The following is a 13,998-nucleotide window of genomic DNA, read 5'->3' as shown; positions in this document are numbered from 1 at the left end:
TTTGACCATTCTTCCAGAAGCGCATTTGTGAGGCCAGGCACTGATGTTGGATGAGAAGACTTGGCTCACATCCTCCACTCTAATTCATCCCAAAGGTGTTCTATCGGGTTGGAACAGGAAGGGGCCATCCTCAAACTGTTCCCACAAAGTTGGGAGCATGAAATTGTCCAAAATGTCTTGGTATGCTGTCGCCTTAAGAGTTCCCTTCACTGGAACTAAGGGGCCCAGGGCCGGATTAAGAGCATCATGGGCTTGGTGCTGAGGATTTTGAAGGGCCTTAAGGGCCGTGCCTTGGCATGCACCCAGAGGAGGAAGGGTGCAGCCATGCATGCCTAATTCAACATGGGATGCTGTCTCTGAAGCCCATAAACACATCAATGCATCGGCAACTGTCCCTCCTTGTCCGGCCTTCGCGCTGTGTGGGGAGGTTCTGAGGGTGCTGCCTGGGGAAGCGAGCATAGAAGCCAGACTTCTGTGTTTACAAGTGACAGAAGAGCGGTAACAGTGAATATGGCCAACCCGGGGCCTATATAAAGGCAGGGGCCTGGAGCTGCAGCTCCAATAGCCCCTACGTTAATCTGGCCCTGAAGGGGCCAAGCCCAACCCCTGAAAGTCAAACCCACACCGTAATTCCCCCCCCCCCCCCCCTTCACCAAACGATTTGGACCAGTGCACAAAGCAAGGTCCATAAAGACATGGATGAGCCAGTTTGGGGTGGAGGAACTTGACTGGCCTGCACAGGGTCCTGACCTCAACCTGATAGAACACCTTTGGGATGAATAAGAGCGGAGACTGTGAGCCAGGAGTTCTCTCCAACATAAGTGCCTGACCTCACAAATGCACTTCTGGAAGAATGGTCAAACATTGCCATAGACACACTCCTAAACCTTGTGGACAGCCTTCCCAGAAGAGTTAAAGCTGTTATAGCTGCAAAGGGTGGGCCAACTCAATATTGAACCCTACGGACTAAGACTGGGATGCCATTGAAGTTTATGTGCGTGTAAAGGCAGGTGTCCCAATACTTTTGATAATATAGTATATTGTACATGCTGTCCTTCCTGTTAATTAATACTTTCCTGCTCTGCTTATCTTTGGTGCTCTTCTTCTAATTATCAATGCCTTCGAAAACAAGGAACTCATTGTATTGTTATGTTTCAGATCGCCATGAAGTGATCACGAAGGAGATTCTGGAGCTGGACCCGTGGGAGAATCAATGGAATGTGGTTTGTACCAGGGCCCCCATGCACGATTCCTACGATGTCTGCCTGGTGGCCCATCTGAACCCGCGAGACCTCGTCCCGCCTCCGCGGGACCTGATGGAGAGGTGATCTCGTAGATCAGCACATTGTGGTGCATTACGGGGGTTGTCGCTCCTAACAAGTATTCTTCATTATCAAAGTGTCTGGGACAAGTGGACATTTTTCTGCCCATCCCTGGAAAACATATCGGTGAATATCTGGACAACACAGACAGTTCTTCTTCCGGGCATTTTGATAAATAAGGTCCTGTGTGAGGTGTACTAGCATGTTCTTTAGTTTGGGTGATGTATTAGTGCAGATGGTATACAGGGAGACTTTTTACTATGGTTGAGTTATCCCTGTCGTAGTCCTGAGGTTGCAGTGCCATACGAGAAAAGGATACCATGGGCTTGCAGGGAATAATGGAAAGCCAGACGCAATTGCAGGGGATTATGGGAAAGAATGGTTCAGGGGAGCCGCTGTTAAATTAATTAATTAATTAATTAATTAATTAATTAATACTTGCTGGTATTCTATACTATTATACTGGATGATGTGCATCATTGCAGGGACAAGGACACCTACAGTCCAGGGGGAACATGTCAAACTGCACCCCCCCCCCCAAGATTTATGAGCATTATGTGTCAAAAAAAAAATCCCCCCCAAAAAAAAAAGATTTGGGCACTAATCTGCATGATTACCGTTTAAGCATCCTCCCAGTACAAATCCACCCCCCTGCTCGAATCCCACCTCCCAGCACAAATATCTGCCTCCTCCATCCCCCAAATCCTCCCAGCACAGATGTCCCCTCTTAAAAAAAAAAAAAAAATCACCCCCTCCTAGGACAAATTCTGCACCCCTCAAATTTCCCCTCTGAGTATACATTTTTCCCCCTACTCTAAATCCCCCTCCTCACACAAATATTTCCCCTCATCAACCCTCCTAGCACAAACACCCCCCCCCAATCCTCCCAGCACAGATGTCCAGCCTTAAAAAAAAAAGGAAAATTACCCCCTCCTAGGACAAATTCTCCACCCCTCAAATTTACCTCCGAGTATACATCCTGCCCCTACTCTAAATTCTCCTCCTCACAAAAAATATTTCCCCCCTTCCCCCCTCCTAGCACAAACACGCCCTCCCAATCATCCTTACTAGCACAAATCCCCCCCCCCCCCAAGAAAAAAGATTTGGGCACTAATCTGCATGATTACCGTTTAAGCATAAAAACTCCCTCCTCCCAGTACAAATCCAACCCCCTGCTCAAATCCCACCTCCCAGCACAAATATCTGCCTCCTCCATCCCCCAAATCCTCCCAGCACAGATGTCCCCCCTTAAAAAAAAAAATCACCCCTCCTAGGACAAATTCTCCACCCCTCAAATTTCCATCTGAGTATACATTTTTCCCCCTACTCTAAATCCCCCTCCTCACACAAATATTTCCCCCCTTCCCCCCTCCTAGCACAAGCATGCCCTCCCAATCATCCTTACTAGCACAAATTACATAGTTACATAGTTAGTGAGGTTGAAAAAAGACATCAGTCCATCCAGTTCAACCCATGATGTGTGTGTGTGTTTGCTTTTAACCGTACATTGTATACCCCTGTATGTTGTGGTCTTTAAGGTGTCCATCTAATAGTTTTTTGAAACTATCAATGCTCCCTGCTGATACGACTGCTTGTGGAAGAGAATTCCACATCCTTACCGCTCTTACAGTGAAGAACCCCCTACGCACTTTAAGGTTAAACCGCCTTTCCTCAAGTTTTAGTGAGTGGCCACGTGTCTTACTGTATCTCCTTTCTCTGAATAGTTTGTTCCTTATGCTAGGGTCGCCAGTACAGTATTTGTACATTGATATCATATCCCCCCTCAATCGTCTCTTCTCCAGAGAGAAAAGGTTCAGTGCTTGTAGTCTTTCCTCATAGCCGATGCCCTCCATTCCCCTAATTATTTTTGTTGCCCCTCTCTGGACTTTCTCCAGTTCCAGCACATCCTTCATGAGGACCGGTGCCCAGAACTGGACAGCATACTCCAGATGTGGCCGGACCAGAGTCTTGTAGAGTGGAAGAATAATCTCTTTATTTCTGGAGTGAATCCCCTTTTTTATACAACCCAGTATTCTGTTGGCTTTGCTTGTGGCGGGTTGGCATTGTATGCCACTGCCAAGCCTGTTGTCTACCAGTACCCCCAGGTCCTTTTCCATCCTAAACTCACCCAGAGGTTCCCCCCCTAGTGAGTAGCTTGCTTTCTGGTTTCTGGCCCCCAAGTGCATTACTTTACATTTTTCAACATTAAATCTCATCTGCCATGTAGTTGTCCACCCCGTTATTTTGTTCAGGTCCGCTTGCAAGGTTTCCACATCCTGCCCAGAAGATATTGGCATGCCTAGTTTAGTATCATCTGCAAATACTGAGATTGTACTAGATATCCCCTCCTCTAGATCATTTATGAATAAATTAAACAGGATTGGTCCCAGGACAGAACCCTGGGGAACCCCACTTTCCACACCCGCCCAATCCGAGTACTCCCCATTAATCACCACCCTCTGGACTCTCCCCTGGAGCCAGTTCTCTATCCAGGTACTCACCTTATGGTCCATACCTATCTTCCTTAGTTTGTACAGTAAGCGTTTGTGGGGAACGGTGTCAAAAGCCTTTGCAAAGTCCAGATACACCACATCCACAGACTTCCCTTTATCTAGGTGGCAGCTTACTTCATCGTAGAAGGTTAATAGATTGGTTTGGCACGAACGATTTTTCATGAATCCATGCTGATTACTACTTATAATACCGTTTTCATTACTAAAGTCTTGTATGTGGTCCCTTAACATCCCCTCCAAAATCTTGCAGACTACTGATGTTAGGCTGACCGGCCTATAGTTACCCGGGATATATCTCGGCCCCTTTTTAAATATTGGTACCACATTGGCTTTTTTCCAATCAGCTGGCACCATACCCGTCTGTAAACTATCCTTAAAGATCAAGAATAACGGTCTGGCAATCACCTGGCTCCTTAAGAACCCTCGGGTGCAAGCCATCTGGTCCCGGGGATTTATTTATGTTAAGTTTCTCTAGTTTAGCTCTAAGTCTATCCTCTGTTAGCCATGGCGGCACTTCCTGAGGTGTATTATTTAATTCGGCCTTACAAGCTGGGTTAGTGTAGCACCCCGATTCTTTTGTGAAGACTGAAGAAAATAAATTATTTAACACTTCCGCCTTTTCTCTGTCCTCAGTGGCCATATTTCCTTTGTCATCTTTTATGGGGCCAATGTGCTCTGGCCTCGCTTTCCTACTGTTTATATACTTAAAGAACTTCTTGGGGTTCTTTTTACTCTCCTCCGCTATATGTCTCTCGTGTTCTATTTTAGCCGCCCTGATTTCGTCTTTACATTTCTTATTACACTCTTTGAAGTGCTTAAATGCTGCCAATGACCCCTCAGTCTTGTATTTTTTGAAGGCCTTTTGTTTAGCTCTAATATACATTTTTATGTTGGAGTTTAGCCACCCAGGGTTTAATTTTGCTCTTTTAAATTTATTTCCCTGTGGAATGCACTGGCCCACCCCCTTGTTAAGTATGCTCTTGAAGCACTCCCATTTTTCCTCCGTGTTCTTTGTTCCCAGGGTTCCCAGGGTTCTATCCCATTTGATATTTTCTAGCCGGCAGAAAAAACATCTAAAGGACCTCCTCTATCACGCAACCTGCATGCATATATCTCTATACCTTTTCTTGACCCCTTCACGACTGGCAGTGTTCACCAGATGGCTTAAGACCTAGCATAGACACCATTAGTGCAGTATAGCATCAGTGGTTTATTGTATTTGTATTTTACTGCTCACTGCTGCACTTCAGGTGGCATTGTTACTGATTATTCTGTTCTGGGCAGCAAGTGTCACCCTATACCTTGTACTCATAGCTAGATATTCTGGATATTAAGTGTATTTTTACCATTATTATTCATATAATTACCATTGTTATTCACCTTTTGTCCTTGGTTGCCTTTACCAACTTTCGTGACAATACTGTATATCAAAGCAGAACTCTGCCCAAAAAGGGAAGTTCTGCTTTAGGGCCTCCTCCTTCACTCCTCTTTGACATTTGGCATTTTTTTTTGGGGGGGGGGGGAACCTGGTTTTGTCAGGCACCTGCTCCCACTTCTGCTTGGATCGCCCCGGTGATCTAAACAGACGTTCTCCCCCCCCCCCCTCCCCAAAGTCTTCTGGGACACGTCACAGGTCCAAAAAGACTGCCCAACCTTTCACAATGTGCAGGGTGGCTCACACATGTGCAGTGGGCACCCAGCCTGTGAAGCCGCAAGCTGTTACAGCCAGGCGCCCACAGTTAAGATGCCAACGCCGAGGACCGAAGACAGTCCCCGGTGCCCCCTCAGGTGAGCACAGCGCTGGATCCTGGTACAGGTGGAAGGCAGTTTATTAAAAGTCAGCAGCTGCAGTTTTTGTAGCTGCTGACTTTTAATTTTCAGAAAACTGACTGGAGCTCCTTTATAAGCTGCGATGCATACTAGCACATTATGCATTTACTTTGCAGGGGAAAAAAAACTTTAAAAAAGGAAGAGTTTACTTCCTCTTTAATGAAATTGCATCAAAAACGCATGAAAAACTCATGTACATGGGTTTTAGGTGCATTTTCCTGCGTGACAACAGACACATCTTCCTAGCAACATCAACACTTCCCAAGAAACGCAAAATGCAATAAAAATGCATCAAAAACACGCATGAAAAAAATGCAAAATGAGCTGCAAAAACACATCAACCTCACATGCATTGATGTGAACCTAGGAATGCAGTGCGATTCCTGTCTGAATCACATGTGGTTTCCTGCACCGCAATCGTGTGAAGTGGGACTTAGAGTGAAGGTGCGAGGGACTGAAAGTCTTAAAATGATTGAAAAGGACTGTAAAAATGGCGCCATCTGTTGGCGTGACCTGCTGTTCCTTTGTCATGGTGATATGTCCTGATTTAGTAACTTCACTTTAAGTGCATTTTTTTTTCTGCGCTATCCAGTGTGCTTTTTGCATCCTTAAATGGCTTTAACCCTGTTGCTGTCACAGATGTAGGTATTATTTCTGGGACAGCACAGTGATGTAAACTGACTCCTTGCCATTATAGCGGCCGTGTGTGTTTACATCACAGAGTGTTAGGTGGCTGTAAAGCTGCCCAATCACTTACACACAGGCTAGAAGGTGCCACCCCAAGGGGGTGCAAGGGTGACAGCAGGCCTCTATGTGAGAACAATAAAGTTTTTTTAAAAAGAGGTTAAAATTTAAGTTTAATAAAATCAATTAGGAAAAAAAAAAAGTTCAAACCTTATGTACATGCACATAAAAATACTGTATAAATAAATATAGTGGAAAAAATTGAAATAAAATAAATTAATAAAAAATGTTTAAAAAAATAGATTTTCAAAAAAAAAACCCCAAAAAATGTAAATCCCTCCACCCCCATGTACACACACATACGAATATAAATGCATATATGTGAAAAAAAATCATCTAACTGCCATATAAACCCACAAATGATAAGAGTCTATAAGTAAAACAAAAGTGTAAAAAGTTAAAGTTTAATAAAAAGCAATTAAAAAAATAAAAATGTTTAAATTCCCCCACCCCTATAAACACATGCATACGAATATAAATACACGCATCAGGTGTGCCTACATATGAAAAAAACAATTTCCCTACACATATTAGGTATCGCCACACACACTGGTCTGAGAGCAATAATTCTTTGGCCATCATTTACTTTTAACTCTAAACTGATGACCTGTAAAGGTTCATGGATGCCTGGGGACAATTTTGGGTACTGTAATTTGTTTCATTTGTTTCGTGGGCATGTGCAGTTTTAAGCCTTGACATGTTGGGTATCTATTTACTGCATATGATAAACAGTTGGCCTAATATTGTGTGACATAAATAATTGCAACTACCACCATTTTGTTCTTCAGGGTCTCTGCTTTCATAAAATATACAATGTTTGGGAGTTTTAACAAATCTTCAGGCCTAAAATGTGCATTTGAATATGTCTGCAAAAAAAGCAAAAACAGCTTTAGCTATAAAAGGGTTAAAAAGAACATAAATGAACCGACCGGTGCATTTTCTGTGGAAGAAATACATTTAGGAAGTTAACTACAGAAGTGGCAATATTCCTGTCCTGTCCACTGTGTTTATATCACCTAGTGCAGTAATTATGAAGGAGAAGAGTGCCTTCGCTTCGCTGATACAAACCTCTTATTCTGGGTACCGCCAGGCAAATGAAGGTTTATTCTGGATAGATGAGACCTGACATTTCTCATTTGCCCTCTAGAACATTCATTTACTGTTCCCATTTCACCAGCAAAGCCTTGTCAGGTTATGGTTTTACATTACGCCCCAAGTTCACAACGCCCGCCGCCTTCCCGCAGCCAGGGGGATGCAGTATAATCTGATTGCACAATACCTGTAATATCCTCTTTTTAGATTTACCAACAACTTTGAAGCTTGTGGGTCAATCAGAGCAATCCAATTTACAAGTCTAATGTTAAATCTAAAGTCTAGATTCTAATATCTGTACAATCCAGTTGCAATGCGGATGGCTAGCTTTACTGTTAGGTGAAAGCAATGATTTTGAATTAAACATATTCAAATATAATTATAAATAATACTTATAATAATAATTATTATAAATATTATTGTTATTATTATTATTCTTTAACATATTACCTTAAATATTTATTATTAATATAATAATTATAAAAGTTATTATTATTATTGTTATCAGTAATAATAATTATTATAATTATTTTACTGTTAATATTTATTAATATATTATCATGAAAAATAATAATAATAATTTATCTAGTTCAGCAAATGGTTTAACATAACCCATCGGGTGGGTTAATGCAGTGGTCCTCAACTCTGGTCCTCAGGGCCCACTAACAGGCCAGATTTTAAGTATTACCTTGGGGAGATGCAGACTAGAGTACTGCAATCACTGAGCAGCAAATTATATCACCTGGGATGTATTTCAGTTATCTTGCAAACCTGGCCTGTTAGTGGGCCCTGAGGACCAGGGTTGAGGACCACTGGGTTAATTGACTGTAATGTAGAGCCTGTTAGTGAGAGGTTGGGTCTTCCCATTGGTGAGAAGGTAGGGGTGAAGTCAATGCATACAGTTTAGGGAATAGTGTAGTGCAGTGGTCTCCAAACTATGGCCTGGGGGCCAGATGTGGCCCTTTGCTTGCCTTTATTAGGCCCTTGGGACATGATTCCTCCCACTGATACAAGGCACTATTCCTTCTACATCAGCAATGGGGCATAATACCTGTCAGTGATACCAACAATAGGGCATTATTCCTACCACTGACCCCAACAATAGGGCACTATTCTTCCCATTGACACAAACTGCAGGGCCCTATTTTTCCTACTGACACTAATGTTGGCGCGTGATTTTTTGCCCTGATACCAACAATATCATACTATTCCTCTTACTGACACCAATAATGGGGCAATATTACTCCTACTAATACACCAATGATGGGGCAGCCTTTACCCCTATTAATGCCAGGGTATTTTCTACCCACACTGGCCACAGTCCAGCCCCCTGAAAGTCAGGAGGACAGGAAACTGGCCCATTGTTCAGATAGCTTAGAGACTCCTGTTGTAGTGTAAATCCAGAGTGGAGTCCAGACTGGGAAGTAGACAGGGTGTCTTGCAGAGCCCTTCTGGGATACATAGGGCCTCAACAGAGACTGTAAAGTCCTTTAGACAACTATCATCAGTTGTCCACCAAGTGGGCACCACCAGGATAGCTGAAAGTCATTGCTTTTAAAACAATTCACTTTACCCAAAGCAGAACTTTACCCATAACAACTTGCTTCTTGGTGCAGGCTGCCATTTTGCTGAAGCCCAGAGCCCCCAAACAGTGGAATTAAACCCATTTATTTAGCGTTTTCAAAAAACAATTACATTTCTTGAATGCCGAGATATCTTGTGTCCTCAACCAAACTGTCAAACCATCAAATAGCTGGTGTCATAACTGATCACATGTGCAGTACCATGGCAGTTGCAGTTTAAATAGAAGCATCATCCTTGGCTGGATAGGATAGGAGGGTTTAATTCTGCTTTAAGGCCTCTACAAACTCAGCAGTGCCTAAAAATGCCTAAAATGGGTGAGGAACTGAACATGTGCAGAGCAGGTTGAGACAGTGTATTCCTGGATTTTAAAAAGTATAGACACTTATTTCTAATGTTTTATATCGCTATACCTACAAAAGGGGCCATCCCATCCTGAAGTGATCTAGCAGGACTTCATTTTCTGACTAAAGTTCCACTTTAAGTGGGCATGGAACCTGGATGTACCATGGAACCCACTTATCTATAGACTGTTGATAATCAAGTTTCTACACTCCAAAGAAGAGTTAAAGGTGGATGTGGACTGTGTCTCTTTATATCTAAGGGACATCCATCTGGGGAGGAGGGATGGAGTCCGGGTTGGTTGGGACATGGGTGATGGCCTGATGATGGCCTGGTGAAGGCCAGACAGCCAACTTTGGTGGTGGTGAGACCATGCGCCTCGTATCCTGTGGCCCTGTGATTTTTGGGCCTGGGCATCAGGTGTGTCCCCTGACAGACCAGGCCAGTAACCACAGTATGGCCAGTAACCACATCTGAACCAGTAACCACATCTGAAGGGCCCCTTATGATCAAGTATGTGTATATTTCCTGACATGGCCCTATGACCAGGGAGCATGGAGCCATAGAGATGGAACTGGGAATTTTAGCAGACATGGGAGTAAGTCACACATGTGCAAGTCACAAGCAAGTCTCAAGTCTTAACCTTCAAGTCTCAAGCAAGTCCCAAGTTACTGTGGCGAAAAGCAAGCAAGTCAAGTCGAGTCCCTGCTAGAAGTCAAGCAAGTCAAATCAAGTCATTTATTTTGGTCAAGTCACAAATCCAGTCAAAATACCGATCTACCCCAATTTTCACCTTTAAATCAGTTAAAAGTCAGTGGTCAGGAAAGGTTTTGTTTTATTTTCAACATTAACAAAACTGCTTAGTGCTTTTTTCTTGGCATATTAAAGAAACACTTTGAATGCCCAAACAGCTCAAAATCCTTCGTCCGGTCATGTTTCAACACCACGGTCACTAAAAACATATTAAGTATTTCCATTGTTAAACAGCCAGTGTCCTAAAAATCAGAACACACTGAGGTGCTTTAAGTGACTGTGGTGTCAGAAACATAACAGGCACATTCATTTTACTTTAACACATCTTGAGAAAATGCAAATACTTAATAACTTAAAAAAGTAAAGTCATTTCGAGTCATATTTCTCAAGTCAAAGTCAAGTCTCAAGTCATGACTACCAAGTCAAAGTCAAGTCGAGTCTTTTATTAATTTTAGTCAAGCAAGTCTCAAGTCCTCAAACTGGTGACTTAAGTCAAGTCATGTGACTCAAGTCCCCCACCTCTGAATTTTAGACCCTCCATCAGTGGAAAATAATCCACTGTAGACCCTGGTGTGGGAACTGGCTAAACAACCGGCTGCAAGGGAGCACAATATACTGTTATTCAACATCGTATTAGCATTAATGTCTTAGGGCAGGTTGACACTGGTGTTGGGTGCAGAAATAAAGTGTTTTACAAATTTCATTTGGCCCAGATTGCCTCTGCAGGGAGCCTACTGAGGGTAGATTTTATTCTAAATAGGATAGCATGGCTCTAACATTATCTGCAATGCCCGGGTCAGCTCCACACAATAGAAAGCCAGGTGGTTACTGAGTCATCTGGCTCAGATCACCCCTTTGAGATCTGGAGGTTTCACTGGCCGCACACATGGCAATTTCAACCAGAGGGAGGCACGCAGCAAATAAATAGGCCGAGGTGCTTCCAAAGCTCCCCCTTTTATTTATAGGGCTATGATTACTGCTAAATCACAGGTGCTCCTTAGAGGTGACCTCAAAACACCCAAGTACCCCAAGTAGTAAAGTGCAGAAGACCTACAGTAATGGAATTTCTGGATAATTACCAGGATATTTCTGGAAATAAGCCAGCGGTGGGGAAGATAATTTTCAAAGGAGGAAAAAACGAAAGTGTGAATATTCACAGGAGGAGCGTCCTCCGTCCCTGCAATATCTCACCAGGCTGCATCCGCCTCACCAGCTTTATGAAAGAACAAAAACAATATTATCTTCTCCTAATTACATAGCAGCGGTATGGAAAGACGTTTCCACAATCAGCTCATGTCACCGTTATAGGAAGCAGAGAGATCGTGATTCCTGATTACACATTGGAACATATGCTTGAAGCATTCTATTATTACAAACCATTAAAGAGACTGTGGACTGGGTTCAAAGTTATCAAACCAAGAGCCATGCGGCATAATGGTCACCATAAGGTGCGCCGATCTTCCCTGTGGCATTGAGATTTTTTTTTTTTAACTGCAATAGCACCCTGTGCTGAATCTCTATCTCTGGGGTAGGAGGAGTCGGCCTTGTGACAGAGTTCTGTTCCAAAGCAACCAATCGCCAGGCCTAAGCATTGTCACATGGGGGAAGAGGGGTGGGGCCCCCTATACAAATACTGACTTTTCAGAAAGTCAGTATGGGCAAAGATCCACTATATGCAGTTCTTTTAAGAGGTCTCCAGTAATACTGTAGGTAGCCTTAGCTACTATACAGCTCTGCTTTCAGTTTACACCAAAATAGAGAGAAGGAAGGAAAAAAATGAAGGAAGGAAGAAAGAAGGGAAGGGAGAAAAGAAAGGAAGGGAGGAAGGAAGGAAGGAAGGAAGGAAGGAAGGAAGGAAGGAAGGAAGGAAGGAAGGAAGGAGCAAGAGAAATTAACAGGAAATATACAGAGCAACCACCAAGACAGGGGGATAACAGACAGGATTATTATGTGCATGCTTCCTTGGAGTGCTTTGTGTATTTCTTCCAGATCTGTGCAGTAAGACCCCGTTCACACTGGGTCGCAGGTCGCCTGCCATAGAGAAGCTGTGGACCCATTCTAATAGGAGCGACACAAGTCGCTCCGACTTAGAAAAAGGGTCCGGAGCTTCTTTGGGGCGACCCGGAGCGACCTGCATTGACTTCAATGTTATGGAGTCCGTGCCGGCCGCTCCGAGGTCGCGGTGCGAGCTGCGCACCGCGACCTGTGAGGTCGCCCCGGCAAGTAGCGTCGCCCCAGTGTGAACGGGGCCTTACCCAGTGTGAGACTTTCTGTAATAAAGACCGCTCACTGCTGATCTCTCATCTTATGAAGGGTGACTGATCTTATCTCCGCCCCTCCTACTTTTACAGGGAAATATCTGGATTTGCAAATGCATTTGATGTGAGCAAAGTAGGTTTACATATTTTGTGGCTGTTAAGGAATATATTTAAATAAAGAAAAATGCTGTCTGGAGTTCAGCCTTCACAATTTCTCTTAAATTTATAGTGTGTGTGTGTGTGTGTGTGTATATATATTAATGTATATAATCAAATTGTGATGGCAATGAACTGTCAAAATTACCATGAATCTCTCATTCTCTTTTGAATTTTAATTTGCACCATCACAGCACCCTGCATAGAAGCAGATGTTTCTCTTTTACAGCAATAAGTGAAAACAATTCCTAATTACAATGACCACAGGCAGATACACAGCCTGGCTATGGCGGCAACATCTGCAAGACATCAGGGAGACCACAGATGAATTATGGATGATAGTTGAATGTCAGGCTGGCAGAGATGTGGCTGACAATTTGAAAGAACTCCCGTCTATCATCGGGACTGGAGATGTCAGAGCCAGCCTGCTGCTTCTCATGCTCATGGTGCGCCAAAACCAAAGATTGAAGAGAGAGAACAGGTCACGGGTGAAAGCACACATCGACATTTCCACTTGAAGCCTGCCAATGTACTCCAGAATTGGCTTACAATGGCCTTCAAATCCATCCACAAGAATCTTTTTAACAGTTGGGGTCTGTCCAGGAGATGTCCTCATTGGAGCCCAGATCACAGGAGGCATTGTCTGAAGAATGTATTACTGCGGAGTTCCTAATTTGGGAATAGAATACTAAAAATACGATTAAAAAATAACAATACAATATGTAAAAAACAAAAAAAATTAACATAAAATACAATGCTAAAACAAAACAAAAAAAGTATATATATATATATATATATATATACACAATATAATGTTGAAAGCATTGTCTGATGAATACAACGATTAAAAAATAAAAATACAATATGTAAAAAAACAAAAAAAATTACCATAAAATACAATGCTAAAAAAAAATGTGTATGTATGTATATATATATATATATATATATATATATATATACATACACACAATATAATGTCAAAAAAAGCATTGTCTGATGAATGTATTACTGTGGAGTTGCTAATTTGGGAATAGAAATAGAATACTAAAAATACAATGATTAAAAAATAAAAATACAATATGTAAAAAACAATATATACATATATATATATATATATATATATATATATATATATACAAACAATATATTGTCAAAAGTATTGGGACACCTGCCTTTACATGCACATGAACTTTAATGACATCCCAGTCTTAGTCCGTAGGGTTCAATATTGAGTTGGCCCACCCTTTGCAGCTATAACAGCTTCAACTCTTCTGGGAAGGCTGTCCACAAGGTTTAGGAGTGTGTCTATGGGAATGTTTGACCATTCTTCCAGAAGCACATTCGTGAGGTCAGGCACTGATGATGGACGAGAAGGCCTGGCTCACAGTCTCCTCTCTAATTCATCCC

General features: G+C 42.6%; 1 protein-coding gene across 3 annotated transcripts in view; it reads left to right on the top strand.

Moving 5' to 3' along the window:
• Positions 1–13,061, top strand: part of KBTBD12 (kelch repeat and BTB domain containing 12) — a 152,728-nt gene extending 139,667 nt beyond the window's left edge. For 2 of the 3 annotated variants that reach the window (XM_082265984.1, XM_082265982.1), the window contains 2 exons: positions 1,159–1,324; positions 12,786–13,061. In XM_082265984.1, coding sequence (XP_082122110.1) covers positions 1,159–1,324; positions 12,786–12,843 — 224 coding nt within the window. In that variant the 3' untranslated portion in view covers positions 12,844–13,061. The remainder of the gene's footprint in view (positions 1–1,158; positions 1,325–12,785) is intronic. The other variant, XM_082265983.1, reaches the window with a different exon arrangement.
• The last annotated feature ends 937 nt before the right edge of the window (positions 13,062–13,998 follow it).

The sequence above is a fragment of the Pelophylax lessonae genome (genome assembly GCF_965119305.1).
Source record: "Pelophylax lessonae genome assembly, chromosome: 8".
In the NCBI taxonomy this organism is placed as follows: Eukaryota; Metazoa; Chordata; class Amphibia; order Anura; family Ranidae; genus Pelophylax; species Pelophylax lessonae.
This window is presented reverse-complemented; position numbering and strand designations above follow the sequence as displayed.